At 33.9% G+C, this 13,818-nt stretch overlaps 2 protein-coding genes across 2 annotated transcripts in view; both read right to left on the bottom strand.

The window, feature by feature from the left end:
- Positions 1 to 759: 759 nt before the first annotated feature.
- On the bottom strand, positions 760 to 3,416 carry LOC111713058 (E3 ubiquitin-protein ligase listerin). Its single transcript, XM_023487846.1, has 3 exons — positions 3,308 to 3,416; positions 1,616 to 1,726; positions 760 to 1,104 (listed from the first exon to the last, which is right to left on the bottom strand). The coding sequence occupies exons 1-3, from the start codon at positions 3,364 to 3,366 to the stop codon at positions 894 to 896; spliced, it is 381 nt and encodes a 126-aa protein (XP_023343614.1). The 5' UTR covers positions 3,367 to 3,416; the 3' UTR covers positions 760 to 893.
- Positions 3,417 to 11,026: 7,610 nt separating this feature from the next.
- LOC111713061 (myocyte-specific enhancer factor 2) overlaps positions 11,027 to 13,818 on the bottom strand; it is a 45,815-nt gene continuing 43,023 nt past the window's right edge. Inside the window, exon 9 of the mRNA XM_023487852.1 lies at positions 11,027 to 11,828. Within this exon, the coding sequence (XP_023343620.1) occupies positions 11,683 to 11,828 (146 nt within the window). The 3' untranslated portion in view covers positions 11,027 to 11,682. The remainder of the gene's footprint in view (positions 11,829 to 13,818) is intronic.

Here is a 13,818-nt window from a genome sequence, read left to right on the forward strand (position 1 = left end):
GTATTTTCAACTTTTTCAGTTTAAATATACATTTTAGATGTTTAAATATATATTTCTTCCAAGACAAAATGTTTCATGGGTCTAACCCAATCATCAGTTGGAATAAAACTGATACTGGAGCATTTTTTACAATGATTTTACGGATTTTTGCAGAATATGATAAAAATAGTTTTACACATTTAAAATGATACAGATTGTTTTACTTAAAAAAATCTTTTTGGAAAAAATCTTTTTGAAAAAAAATCTTCTTTAAATGGCAGTTCATAAGTTTCTTCTCTTGTTTACTTCTCCTCAGGTCTTGTAACATTTACTAAGTAGGAATTTCTCTCGGTGCCTGCACTTGTTCATTACTTCGCTTCTTTTATTCAATAGGTTTACATCCTCAGATAACAATATAAAAGTTTTTTCCATCAGACAGAGATTGCACGTTTTTGCGACAGGATTATATGGTTTCGCTTTACTAACTATTGACCAGGATATTGTAAATGGTTCGTTTATCTTCTTTAGGCCCCAGATATGTTTGGATAAACTAGTATTACATTCATATTTAAGATTATTAAAGGATAACTTGTGATTAGTATATCTCTCCTTGAACGAATTTGCAGCTATACCTATATACCTTGCAGTCATCCCTGTTGACATCACTTCTGCTTTATAAATATATATATATAATTGTGAGCGAAGAGCTTTATTATATAGATTTTTAGTGCGAAACAATGTCCTAAATTCGGATGAAATTTTTTACTTTATTTAAAAAGTTCTTTTGACACTGAACAGTCAGTGGCATTGCATGTAATAAATATATTTATGTAAAGTAAAATTCTTTGTTAGGTTGGCTTTTATACACAAATAATAGTTTCCATGCAAAGCTGAGTTTCCAAACAAAAAGAAGTTCAAACCTTAACAACTGCTTCTAGTGCTATATGCGCCTGTTCCCGCACACGACGATCCGTGTCTGAGGCAAGTTTTGAGTAAACACTTGGCCAGAACGCGAGCACAGCGAGCATATCCTGCTCAGACGCTGATATACTGAGATCCAGGAATTCTTGAAGAGCTTTCAACTTGGTTGTTACGTCCTTTTTGTTCATTTTTCGCATAGCAAGCCTGAATATAAAAAGTAATTATTATTCAAATAATTTCACGGACAGCCGTAGTACATTTAAATTTCCGAGCCGGGTCAACCATTCCGTTACCAGCTTGTTCTTTACCTAGCTCTATGGACAGGACTAGCCGGTGCAACAAGGTTGACGCGGTCAGACTTTATGATTCATATAGGTTGAATTTACTTTTACTGAAGGGGCAGATATGCGTGATTTACTCCTAAAATCTGAAATCACCTTTTAAAAGCCCTTTTCGTGTTCATGAATATCTGTATTTCAGCTTAATTTAAGGAGTTTCTTTAAAAAAATCCCTCTGTTTATAGTCAACCCTAATCAACACATTGCTATAGTTGTAAATGTTACATTGTTACAAGCTTGAACTTTTTATTTTCTCAAAACAGAATTGCCCATCACCTCCACACCACACTACAATCTTTCTCTGATTTTTAAAAAGAAATTTCCACCCTGTAGAAAACTATACGGATTTTTTAGATTTTGGAATAAGGGGATTTAACCTGAAATCCGGAGGAACCCCGTCATCTGGTTGAAGGAGAGGAACAAACCCTGCCTCTGCTGTAGTTCCGAAACCTACAAACCCAGTGTTCTCCCCGAGCACTTTAGCACTTCTAAAAGTAATACTTGGATAAAAAGCGTGTTAAAGGGACTGTCTGCCCTGTGTATAGGATCTAGATCCGGATCCGTTGGATTTGCAAGATTTTGGCTTCTTGAATCAGGATCTGCAAAAATTTGCGGATCCAATGGGCAAAATACCATCCAAAACATGCTAAAAATGTACTTTTTGCTCTTAAAACACAAAGCTCAATTGTCTATTAACGATCGATTTTTAAAACTTCATAACCTCTGAATGTTTTAGCATAAAAATTAGCAAAAAAAAAGAGAAAAAATTCTGTTAAAGAAAACAGTAAATTTGAGGGAAATGCTTAATGTTTATGACCTGGATCTGGATCCAGGTCATTACAGATCCAGGGATTACAGGGCGGATAAAGATCCAGGGATTACAGGGCGGATAAAGATCCAGGGATTACAGGGCGGATAAAGATCCAGGGATTACAGAGCGGATAAAGATCCAGGGATTACAGGGCGGATAAAGATACAGGGATTACAGGGCGGATAAAGATCCAGGGATTACAGGGCGGATAAAGATCCAGGGATTACAGGGCGGATCCAGGATAAAAATCATTTTAAAGTGGCTGTCAACATATTTCAATGCCCTCTTGTTTCAAAATATCCAAAACGGTATCCTTTCGGTATCCTTTAACATCCAGAATCTTTTGAACGCACAGAATATTTTTTGTTATAGATATTAGGTTTCCGGTTTAAAGGAAATGTCTGATGTATTTCTTAATCTCTTCAAGAAAATAGTTTCAAAAATTTCATTAGGCTGACGACATACTTTTAAATGACCCTCCATTTTCTATTCCATATCACTATTCGGTATCTCTATAAGGAACTGTAAGCGTAACTTCAAGTAACCTTTAATGGAAAGATGGCAATGCCCACTTTTTACGACGTTATTCTAGTAAAAGCTTCGTCTGATCAAATATGAATTAGAAGACCATGTTAGACCAGCGCATTACATGCGTAAAAGGAACAATGGAGAAATTATCAGAATCTATCACTTTTCGAGTCAAGAAACCGAAAGTATATTTCACATCTTACACCAGATTAAGGTTTCTAGGGTTCTGTTGTAAACCGGGCATTGTCATCTCTACATGGAGGGTAGCTTAAAATTACGCTTGCAGTTGCTTTAATCCAGTGCTTAGGATCCGTTGGATCCGCAAGGTTTTGGCTTCTTGGATCCGCATATTTTTGCGGATCCGGATCCAAGGGGTAAAATATCAACTAAACTGCAAAAAAAACTTTTTTACTCCTGAACCGTAAATCTGAACTTTTGAAAAAAGAGAGATTATAACAATTTCCTCATTTCTGAATGGTTCATCAAGTTATAGGATAAAAATAAGCGAAAAACATAAAACAGAAAATTTGAAAATTATTTTTTGTTAAAAAAATTCAGTAAATCTTAAAAAATGACCTGTGCGGATCCAGGATTAGGATCCGCATCAAAATTAAATGGATCCTAAGCACTGCTTTAATCCTAAATTGAGTAGCGAACTTTGATTCTGCATTTACAGCATTAAAGCTGATAAAATACAAATCTAGAAAGTTTTCAATTTAATTTTTCTAACCTAGCACTGCTGGCGGCCTTGGTATTTCCCTTCGTTCTCTGCGCGTCATTTTTACCCATTTTGATTTGTGCACCTGTAATCACTAACTAATACACATTTTCGGAGAAAAAAATTGGTCAAAAAACTAAATAAATTAAGGAATATTTTTAAACGTACTTGGTCCGTCCTATTTATGATAACACGAATTAATTACATTTATTTTGTGTCAGTTCTGGGTTAGGTTAGGCATAGACATTTTCTAAGACGAGCGCTGCGGCCAGGATAGGGGTTAAGGCGCTGGACCACATGTCCAACTTTCACAATGTGTTATAAATGCATTAGATTAGACTTAATAGGATATATTAATTGGTAATTTCCTAGAGAACGATTTTAGGTTATCATTGGTCATGGTCTAGCCTGTCTTAGCCGCGGCGCTCGTCCCCTTAGCCTGTCCTAGCCGCAGCGCTCGGCCAAGAAATTGTCATAACCTAACCTACCCCTAAACTAATAAATAATAATAATTTTGCTGAAAACATGTACAAAATTGATAGGAAGGGGGCCGGGGGATACCAGGTTTCTAGAGAACGATTTTTGGACCCCCCCCCCTCCTATAAATTTTGAACGTACATGACCTAGATTTAAGCTATTTTGAACAAAAAATATTTATTTTGTATTATTTCAGAGTTAGGTTAGTGTAGGTTGGGACAACTTCTGGACTGAGCTCTGCGGCTAGGAGTCTTATGGGCCGATCGCTGCGGCCAGGATACACCTTCAATTTCAAATAGTTTCAACAAAGTTTGTATATATTTAAGGGTAGGTTAGGTTAAGACTCTTTCAGAGCAAGGCGCTGCGGCTAGGGGGCCGAGCTCTACGGCTAGGACAGGGTAGGGGGCCGAGCGCCGCGGCTAACATGTAGAAAATTGATAGGAGGGGGGGAGTCAAAAGTCGTATACTAGGAAATTACCAATAATTTCCGAATAGTTAGTAATTTGGTACATTATGTATTACGACGTATCAATGGCGAAATCAAATTCATATTAAATTTCATAATGGTACGAATGAATAATATATCTGCCAAAAAACCTAACGTGGTATAACTTATGTAATTTTTTTTGCTTTAATAATTACACTTTCCTCGACAGCAGCAGGTGGCGGGGGAGGGGGTACAAAACTCGTACTCTAGGACAGACCCACTAGATGTTTATTTCAAGGATACGAAATTCAGAAATCATCTATAAATCCTGAATTGTGATTGGTTGATATGAAGTATTTGGGATCGAATGCCCCGTTCAATTCCGATGATTTTTACAGGCGATATTTTGATGGAAACAGCTGTTCACAGATGTTCAAATATACCACAGCTGCTTATTCATAGCGATTTAAAATATTTTTTCTGTATTTCTTTAGGATTAATAATTAATATTATTATTAGTTTCTTGTTTGAAGTCCCCTTATTTCCCTGAAGTCTCCTAATTTCCCTGAAGATCCCTGATTTAAGTCCACTTATTTCCCTGAAGTCCCTTAAAATTTCCCTGAAGTCCCCCTTATTTCCCTGAAGTCCCCTAATTTCCCTGAAGTCCCCCTTATTTCCCTGAAGTTCCCTTATTTCCCTGAAGTCCCCTTATTTCCCTATAGTCCCCCATATTTCCCTGAAGTCCCAGATTTCCCTGAAGTCCCCTTATTTCCCTATAGTCCGCCTTATTTCCCTGAAGTCCCCTAATTTCCCTAAAGTCCCCCTTATTTCCCTGAAAAGTCCCCTTATTTCCCTGAAGTCCCCTTATTTCCCTGAAGTCCCCCTTATTTCCCTGAAGTCACCTAATTTCCCTAAAGTCCCCCTTATTTCCCTGAAGTCTCCTTATTTCCCTATCGTGACTCTAGTCCCCTTTATAGTTATGTATAGTTATGTTCATGTATCACCCCTTTTCCTTGTGCACAGTGGTCCAGGGATGAGCAAAACCCTCTATTTAAATCATCAGAATTTCGACTTTTTATTTTTTTAAAGTTTATATATATTTGTTAACCATTAATTTCAAAACCTCTATAAAATGTCGTCTTCTACTGAAATCTCCTGTCGGAGACAGCCAAACCAAATTTTCAGCCCGCAAATTCCATTGTCCTCCTCCGACGGAGCTTAAAATATTTTCGTTGTTGTGAAATCATTAAAGTTAAGCAAAATATTTTCATAAGAAGCATAAGTGAATTTCGTTAAATATTCAACTGTAATTTTTCAGAAGTTAAAAAAACGTATTTCAATACTGATCAACAAATAAGTCACCCCTTCTATCCTTAAATAATTCGTAAGATTTTTTCTACTATTAACATTCATTATAACATTGTACAATTAAACATGACCTATAATTTATGTTATTTTTTTAGGAAATAAAGATTTTGTTATCGAATTTCTGAGACGGGGTTACTCTGTTGTGTGTGTATTGTTCGGCCATCGGGAAAGAATTGTCTGGGGAAAATAAACACCCCTTTCTGAATCTTGACCGGCCTATTATCCGGATTTGTCTAGCGTGTTGCTGTTATCTGTCAACAATATTTTGGAAGAGGGAGGGTGAAAATTTAAATTTTTTAAATTTTTTCTTTTTTTAGAAGCTGTTTTATTAAAAAAATTGTAAATATCTAATAAAAATTCGGATTTTCCGCTTAGAGGTGTTTTCCCAAAAAAATGATCTAATGAAATGAAAATTTAAGGCAATAACTTTTTTTTACTAAACAAGTAACACAATAAAAAAAATCAGATTATCAATAAAAAAATTTCAGTTTTTTTTAAAGGGGGACCTAACTTTATATTTAAAAAGACGTTTTTTAGACCTATGCCAAAATGTTGGAATTGAAGTATAGAAATGGTAAGGAAAAAACTAAGCTGCACATACTTGCACATGAGGTGTCAAAAGCAATTTTACAGGTTGCCTAAAATATCAAAATTGAGAGGTTGGGTGATTTTTAATAATTATATATTTTTTCTTTCTTTAATACTCGCATTTTACACTATTGTAATGTTTACGATACAAAACAACTCACTTATTACAAATAATCTAAGGGGTGTACTGAAGGGGGGAGCATTGGGGCTAAGCCTCACTCCCCTTCCCGGCGTTGAGTCCCCAAGAAGAAACTAAAGTTGAAAGTTGATGATTCAGGCTATAGAAAACTTCAGAATAAGAAGATGACTTTTAGACTAAAGTTAGTCAGTGTGAACAGGCCCATTTCACTTAATTTAAATGATTTGATAAGTAAAGTATACTTAACTAAATATTTGCTCGCCAACAACATCAAATACACTTAGTATTCCTACAATGTTGTCTTCCTATTCCAAAGTTTTCTGGTTCTCACAGTATTAACTGTATTAACAATCTACCTATTGTAAAAATCTAATATACCGGGTCACCACCCATAAAAGATAAGAATTCAGAGATGATTCAGAATTTTTTTTAATTAATCACGACACCCGGCAACTAGATTTTAAAAAAAATTTCCAAATCATTGAAAAAGACATTTCAAGGTAATGTTCAAGGCAGAACAATGAAGACCAACGAGGTTAAAGTGTATAGAGTGATGATCCTTTACTAATTTTATAGGCCATAAACTATAACCGAGAGCGTACTGCATATTTGTTTATTATAAGTTGATTCTGGCCTAACAGCTGTAGAGAACTATTATACCCCATAATGAAGACTTAAAAAATTTGAATTGTCTTAATTCAGAAGTTTCAATTGTCGGATCTGTACAGTCTCATCTTTTGTGGGTAACCTTGTATAGTGTATAAGTTTCTATATCTAACAATATCTTATTCTATAATAAATAATCTATTTTCAATTCCTTCTACACCAAAATGCGTCAAGCTTTTCCCCTTCCCCTCCCCATAATCCTTTTTCTGTGATTTATTCCGAGAGTTATTAAAACTATGACAGATAAACCCCAATATTAAATATCAGTTTATTTAGATGTCTCATCATATATCACAATATTTACTATACACTATATATCTAACCCACATTACTCTATTAAATAATTAATATGATTAAGTGTTAAATCCTTGAGAATAAAGATGTGTGTGTTAACAAAGATGATTTTTTTTTTGTAAAAATGTTAGCCAGATGTTAGGAAGACAAATAGATGAATCAGGCTCATCAGGCAGCGCTGAGAGGGTTTGGAAGGGGCTTAATTTTTAATTTACTTAATATCCCCCCACCCCCCTGCAACTAGGAGAGTTATATTGCAAGGTCCAGTCATGATAACCAATGTAATTGTAAAGCTTTAATCATATACTGAATTCTGTATAGACCACCCCTGCGCTTAATAGGCTTAAGAATTGGAGTAGTTGCTTTACCACACTACTGACATGCCTGAAGTGAGAGCTCCCCTCTTAAGTCTAGAATCGGGGATGAATATGTTTAGACCATTATAGGCTAACACCTATTCAGAAATGAGATTGAATAACAACAATCAGTATGAGGATGTGCACTTTCTGCTGACTTTTGGTGAATCTAATCTTCTTGTATTTAAACAAGATAACTTTTTTTTTAACATTTACTGACAATTAATTTTCAATCTCCAAAGTTCCCTGTAGTCTACCCTCTATTCCTTGTAGACCCGTTAGTTCCCTGTAATCTACACTTATGTTCGCAGTAGTCTACCCTCAGTTCCCTGGTGGCCCCTTAGTTCTCGGTAGTCCATTTCTTCCCTGTATTTCTCTTAATTGCCAATAGTTCTTTATGCACCCCTTACTTCCCTATAGACTCAATGAATTCCCCATATTAGTCCCATCAGTTTATATGTACAATACTTATTTTCAGTTAATGTTTGTCCTCTTTTAGATAATTGTATAGTCCCTTTTTCTCTAGTCTCCCATTTACATCACTATAGTTCCAATAACCCCCTCCGTTTCTCCCTTTTTCCTCTCAGGTCTCAGTAGTCTGTTTAGTATGCTGAAATGGCTGATTCCTAATTAAGCTGAAGCTACAACATATATTTTTATTCGATAGGCACTGATATACAATATACATTACAGCTATATATGTATATACTTTTATATAGATATATGTTATACTTAATTTACAAACTGTTTTAACATATATTACTCAGATGGAAAAGTAAAATTTCTTGAATTTTTAGAAGTTTTAAGTTAAATGAATGTCTGGACTATTACTGTTAAATAAAAAAATACAGGAAAAGCAGAGAAAAATATTTCAGTTCAATTTGGGTATCACAGTTTGGCCAGCTATAGTGACCTTTTCCCTTTTGATAATTCCTATACTTTCAAAATGTGTATTATACAATTACATTTGTTGATATTAACAGAGGTGTTTTTAGCTGATAAATATTAGTAATATTCACAGCTCACAGAATATATATATTTACAATTTTAATACAATTTTCTGTTTATATTTAACAAATATATTTTCACTTAAATATTGCACTTTTACCAACATCATTAAGTCAAAGTAACTGATTACTTGCCTCAAACTCTAATTTTCTTTTCTTTATAACTGTGCAACCTTTGATATTACAAATTCTGACATATCAAAGGTTTTAACCATCAGGTTGCAAAGATATAGGGATTCGAGTTGGAAGCTATTAGAAGTTTCATAACCTATTATCAAAGATATATTGTATAATGATCCATTTAGAATTAAAAGAAATTAAAAGAAGATGAAATTGAGTATTTGTTTTGTTTTAGAATATTTTTCTGCTAATTCCAAGGATTTTATTTACAATGATCAATAAATCTTATTGAGTATTATTTATAGTTTAAATTATCTAACTTTTAATCCAGAAAGTGTTTAAGTTCAATAGCATTATGCAATTTTGAAACGATCAGCGTTTTATATTTTCTACAGTTCGTTGAACAACTTGAAATCAAAATAAATTAGATTGCTGAAAACGTCAAAAACTGTCAAATAATTGACGTGATGTTTTTTGATTTGATATTATTTCGTTGACTTTTAAGTGCTTCAGATTTGTATTTTTTTTAAATAACTTTCGATGTAATACATGCATTATGATTGTTAACTTGAGAACATTGAGAACTTAAGACATTTTTGTGTAAAATTATATTTTTTTTCAAATTGCAGTTCACGCAGTACATAGAAAAATTTAAACAAGAAAAATTACTTGATTTCGAAATGAAGTTAAACGAAGTAAAATGTTTGGTTAAGTTACATTTGTGAAAAATCTTGTGCAGGATATAGATTCGTTCTTCCAGGATATAGATAATGAAAACTTTTATAATTATTATTTTGGTAAGGATACAAGGATAAAGTATCAGGTTGGGATACAATGATTAACCTCATTTGGATACATTTTCTCTGACTTTCCATTTTTTGAGTGGCACGGCCAATCCACAACGGTACCTTAAAAGTTTTGTCTGATAAAGTATAAATCAGATATCCATATTTTTGTTTTTGATAACTGACTATTATCGGCCATACTCCTCTTAATAATGTCAGGATATCATGTTCAGGATATAATGTTCAAGATATCATGTGCAGGATAACATGTTCAGGATATCATATTTAGGATATCCTGTTCAAGATATAATGTTCAGGATATAATGTTCCGGATATAATGTTCGGGATGTAATGTTCAGGATAAAATGTTCAGGATATAATGTTCAGGATATATTCTGGCTAAACAGTTCAGAATATTCAGTAGATTCAGATATAATGTTTAAATGAACTATGAAAAAGTTGTGTTCAGGAAAATATAAGGGACCAAGAAATGTATTAAACTAAATTTGAAGATTTTGTTTTGGGTTGAAGGAAAACACATTATATCAAACACGGATATACTCCTCTACAAAATTATACCGTTATTAGTAAAATATTGGATAACGATACATCAATTGTTGAAAATCCAGACTACACCGAGCACCCAATACAACACAGATACGGAAGTTGACAGTTTGTGCAATTAAAAAGGCTAGTTCGTGCTGAGGTGAGTATTTAGGTTTCATACACTAACTTAGCAGGTAGAAAGGTTTAAGTTCTCTCAAGACTATTACGGATCTTTTGACTTTTATTGTGCTGTTCATTCTGGTTGCCAGATTATCCTTGGAATATTTAATTATTTATTTTTGGAATCTTCAAATAATTATTTAAGTCTCCAGATTATAATTAAAGCATCCAATTATTTCATTGGAGTCTCCAAATTATTATTAAGGTTTTCTGATATCATTGGAGACTTCAGATTATCATTGGAGACTTCAGATTATCATTGGAGTCTTCAATATTATCATTGGAAGTTCCAGATTAACATTGGATTTTCCAGATTATCATTGGATACTCTAAATTATTTTTGGAATCTTCAGATTATTATTAGAGTCTTCCTATTATCATTGGAGTCCTATTATTAAAATAAAGACTTAAGATTATCATTGAAGGCTACAGATTATCATTGGATATCAAGATTATCATTGGAAATTCCAGATTATCATTGGAGACTAAAGATTATCATTGGAGACTCAAGATTATCATAAAGACTTCAGATTATTATTGGAGGCTGCAGATTATTTCCAAGACTCCAGGTTATCATTGGAGTCTGCAGATATCATCAGAGACTCCAGATTATCATTGACAATTCCAGATTTTAAGTATCGACTCCAGATTAATACTTGATATTCCAGACTGTAATTGGAGACTCCATATATCTTGAGAGTGACAAGACGATGTTGAAAGTCTTAAACTTGCCATTTGATGTTCAGATTATTCTATGAGTCTAAGCATATTCTTTGAGTCGTCGATCAGACCTTTATGTTTCTAATTCAAGATTCAAAAGATTAATTTTAAGGATTTGAACTTTCAGATGTGTTATCTAGGTTTGTGTTAAAGTATATAGATCTCTGGGTAGACCTAGGATACTGCAAGCTGTCTAACTATATCCTGCCAAACCTCTCCTCCCTCCTCCATCTCCTGCCCTTGCTCAGGAGCAAACTGTTGTCGTGAGGGGTGAGAGGATCCACCGGAGATGTGTGGTGAGGAGTTGTGGTGTTGGGGTTGTTGGCCGAACGACTGGTGTTGATTGAGTTGGTAGGTTGAGTTCTCATGGTTGGCGGAGATCTGCTGGGAGTGGGTCCCAGAGTTGGAGGAGGAGGAGTGAAGGTTGGGGGACGAGGTGTGCTGGTTCTGTGAGGGTTGAAGGTTGGGGAATGATGACTGGTTCTGGTTTGAAGATTGAAACTGACTCGCAAACGAAGCACAAACATTTTCACAAGGACCTGACATGGAACTTCTTCTAGTCTCCGACTGGTACTGTATCCCGAGATTGAGATGATTTGAGAATAGGGTTGGTTGGGCGGAGTGTGGGCGGGGCAGAAGGACAGGTGAGAGGGTGTGGCAGGGCTCCCCAGTCTGTTGTTGATTCCCCGCCTCCTGCCAGGCGGGGGCGGACCGCTAGCTGTTCCAATTCTCGGAGAGTCTCATCCTCTTCTGGATCGGGCTCCCCTCGTAGTCTGATCCATGCTGAACCTGGTGAATATGTATCTGGGGAGGAGCAGGAGATACTCCTCGTCCCGGAGATCGAACGGTCAAAGAGTCACCTGAACAAAAAAACCTTTATCTATTTTCTAGTTTCAAATTTTAAAGGGACTGTCATTGTAATTTCAAGGAAGTCTTTAATTTAAAAGATTAATGTCCGATTCTAAAAAGTACTGAATAATATGTAAATTTATTACTTTGTTTCTCTAATGCTTTTTCAGTAAACCGCAGTTGAAAATAATCAATTTTCAGAGATAAAAGGAAACAAGGAGAAATCCTTCGTTTTCGACGAGACAATAGAAATTGCATGGCGGTAACATCTATCTTTCTATCTATCTCATCATCCAATTAGATATGAATCTTTATATCGGGGCTAAACAGTAAATGGAAATATTTACTTCTACTGAAACTATAGTATGGAAAGATATAAAATTCTTTAGCAATTAACATTACAACGGAGAATATAAAAAATAAGACAAAAATAAAGGACGAGGGCTCGTTAGACATTTTTTCTTAACAGATTTTAAATAAGACGTAGATAAATATATATTTGCAAGTGCGCCATAGAAATCTGAAATTGAGAAAGTTTAAAATTAATTGCAAAAAAAAAATTCTGATTTAAAATCCGATTCAAGGAATAAGATTAAGTAAGACTTTGGCGGAACAAATCATAAAGATAAATGTGAATTAATATATTAATTCTAATCTATACATCATCAAATGATTCAATTAATTTCAGATTAATACATGTTTGATTCTAGTTCAATGAGTAATTAATACATCAAACATGATGTTACATACATCGACGTATTATATGATACATCGTTTTTTTAGACTAAACTTTTAGGGCACTTCGCGCCAGATGCACATCTTCTATTTAAGCTTTTAATTGTGGCTTTATATGTGGGCGGCTTTCACTTTGAGCATCTTATCTTTGTACAATATAAAAAAAATAAAAAGTTTGCGGATTTCATGAAATTTTTTCGCGCATTTTCAAAATTTTACAAAAAAAAAAAAAAACAAGTTTTTGAAATTTTGAACCTTCCCTGGGGTCACGTGATATCCGACACAAAGTTTGGTCCCGATCAGTTCAGCCGTTTTGACGTTTATTGGATACAAACAAACAGACAGATAGACAAACAAACAGACACCCAGACAAGCTAAATTTATATATATAGATTTTAGGAATCCGTCATTGATATAAAAAATCTTAATTTGTGGGTCAAATTTTAGCATGTGTTTAATAAGAAAACTATATTTCAATTAAAAAGAGAAAGAAGGTTATTTTTTCATTTATATTAAAAAAACATTTATTCACACATTGTAGAGAATTCGTCAGATGAATGAAATTTTGAATCTTGCATATTTGTCAAATATATGTAGTTTTGTTATAAAAAATATTATGTCAAGGCCAGATTCTTTTTAATAAAAGAAAACTTGACAAAAATTGTTATCATTTTTCCACCCACACAAAACAATACATAAAAACTTTATCCAAAAAATTTGATATTTGTATTCTATATTTTTTTTTGTAATCAGAAATTACTAGGAATGCAACAAAACAAAACAAGCTCATTAAGATTTCAGTCACTTTTAAAAGTTTTTATCCTAAACTAATGGATTTATTTTTCTCTTGTGATAAATTTGTTGCTATGCAAAAGATTTCTAGGTTTAGTGTTTTCTCAAAACAAAAACAGGGTTTTGGTCCTTTCATAATATTTTCTTGTTGAAGCTCAGTCCCCCCCTCTTTAGTAGTTATTATTCTTTAATATGAGTTTAACATTTTTATTTGCAAAGTTTGAAAGAGGAATTGAGTCTTCGTCACAAACTCTTATTTTACAATCCTTATATCTGTCGTAGAGCTTAAATATTTCAAACTATGAATTCCGATAGATTAAATAATATAAGTTTGAAATATCAAAGGTTTCCACCATCAAGTTGTAAAGAAATACGGATTAGAAAATTTGAGTTTGTGGCAAAGACTCAATTGCTTTAGGGTCCAATCATTGTTCTTTAAACCATTTTAACATTGTATATATATATATATATGGG

This window comes from Eurytemora carolleeae, unplaced genomic scaffold (assembly GCF_000591075.1).
Source record: "Eurytemora carolleeae unplaced genomic scaffold, Eaff_2.0 scaffold1067, whole genome shotgun sequence".
NCBI lineage: Eukaryota > Metazoa > Arthropoda > Copepoda > Calanoida > Temoridae > Eurytemora > Eurytemora carolleeae.

Excerpts from the sequence above, each read along its gene's own strand:
- LOC111713058 (XM_023487846.1), bottom strand. The coding sequence starts at position 3,366 with ATGGGTAAAAATGACGCGCAGAGAACGAAGGGAAATACCAAGGCCGCC. Across the intron at positions 1,727-3,307 it reads AAGGCCGCCAGCAGTGCTAG|AAGTGCTAAAGTGCTCGGGG; the intron begins GTTAGAAAAATT and ends TATTACTTTTAG. Across the intron at positions 1,105-1,615 it reads GGGGTTCCTCCGGATTTCAG|GCTTGCTATGCGAAAAATGA; the intron begins GTTAAATCCCCT and ends TTTTATATTCAG.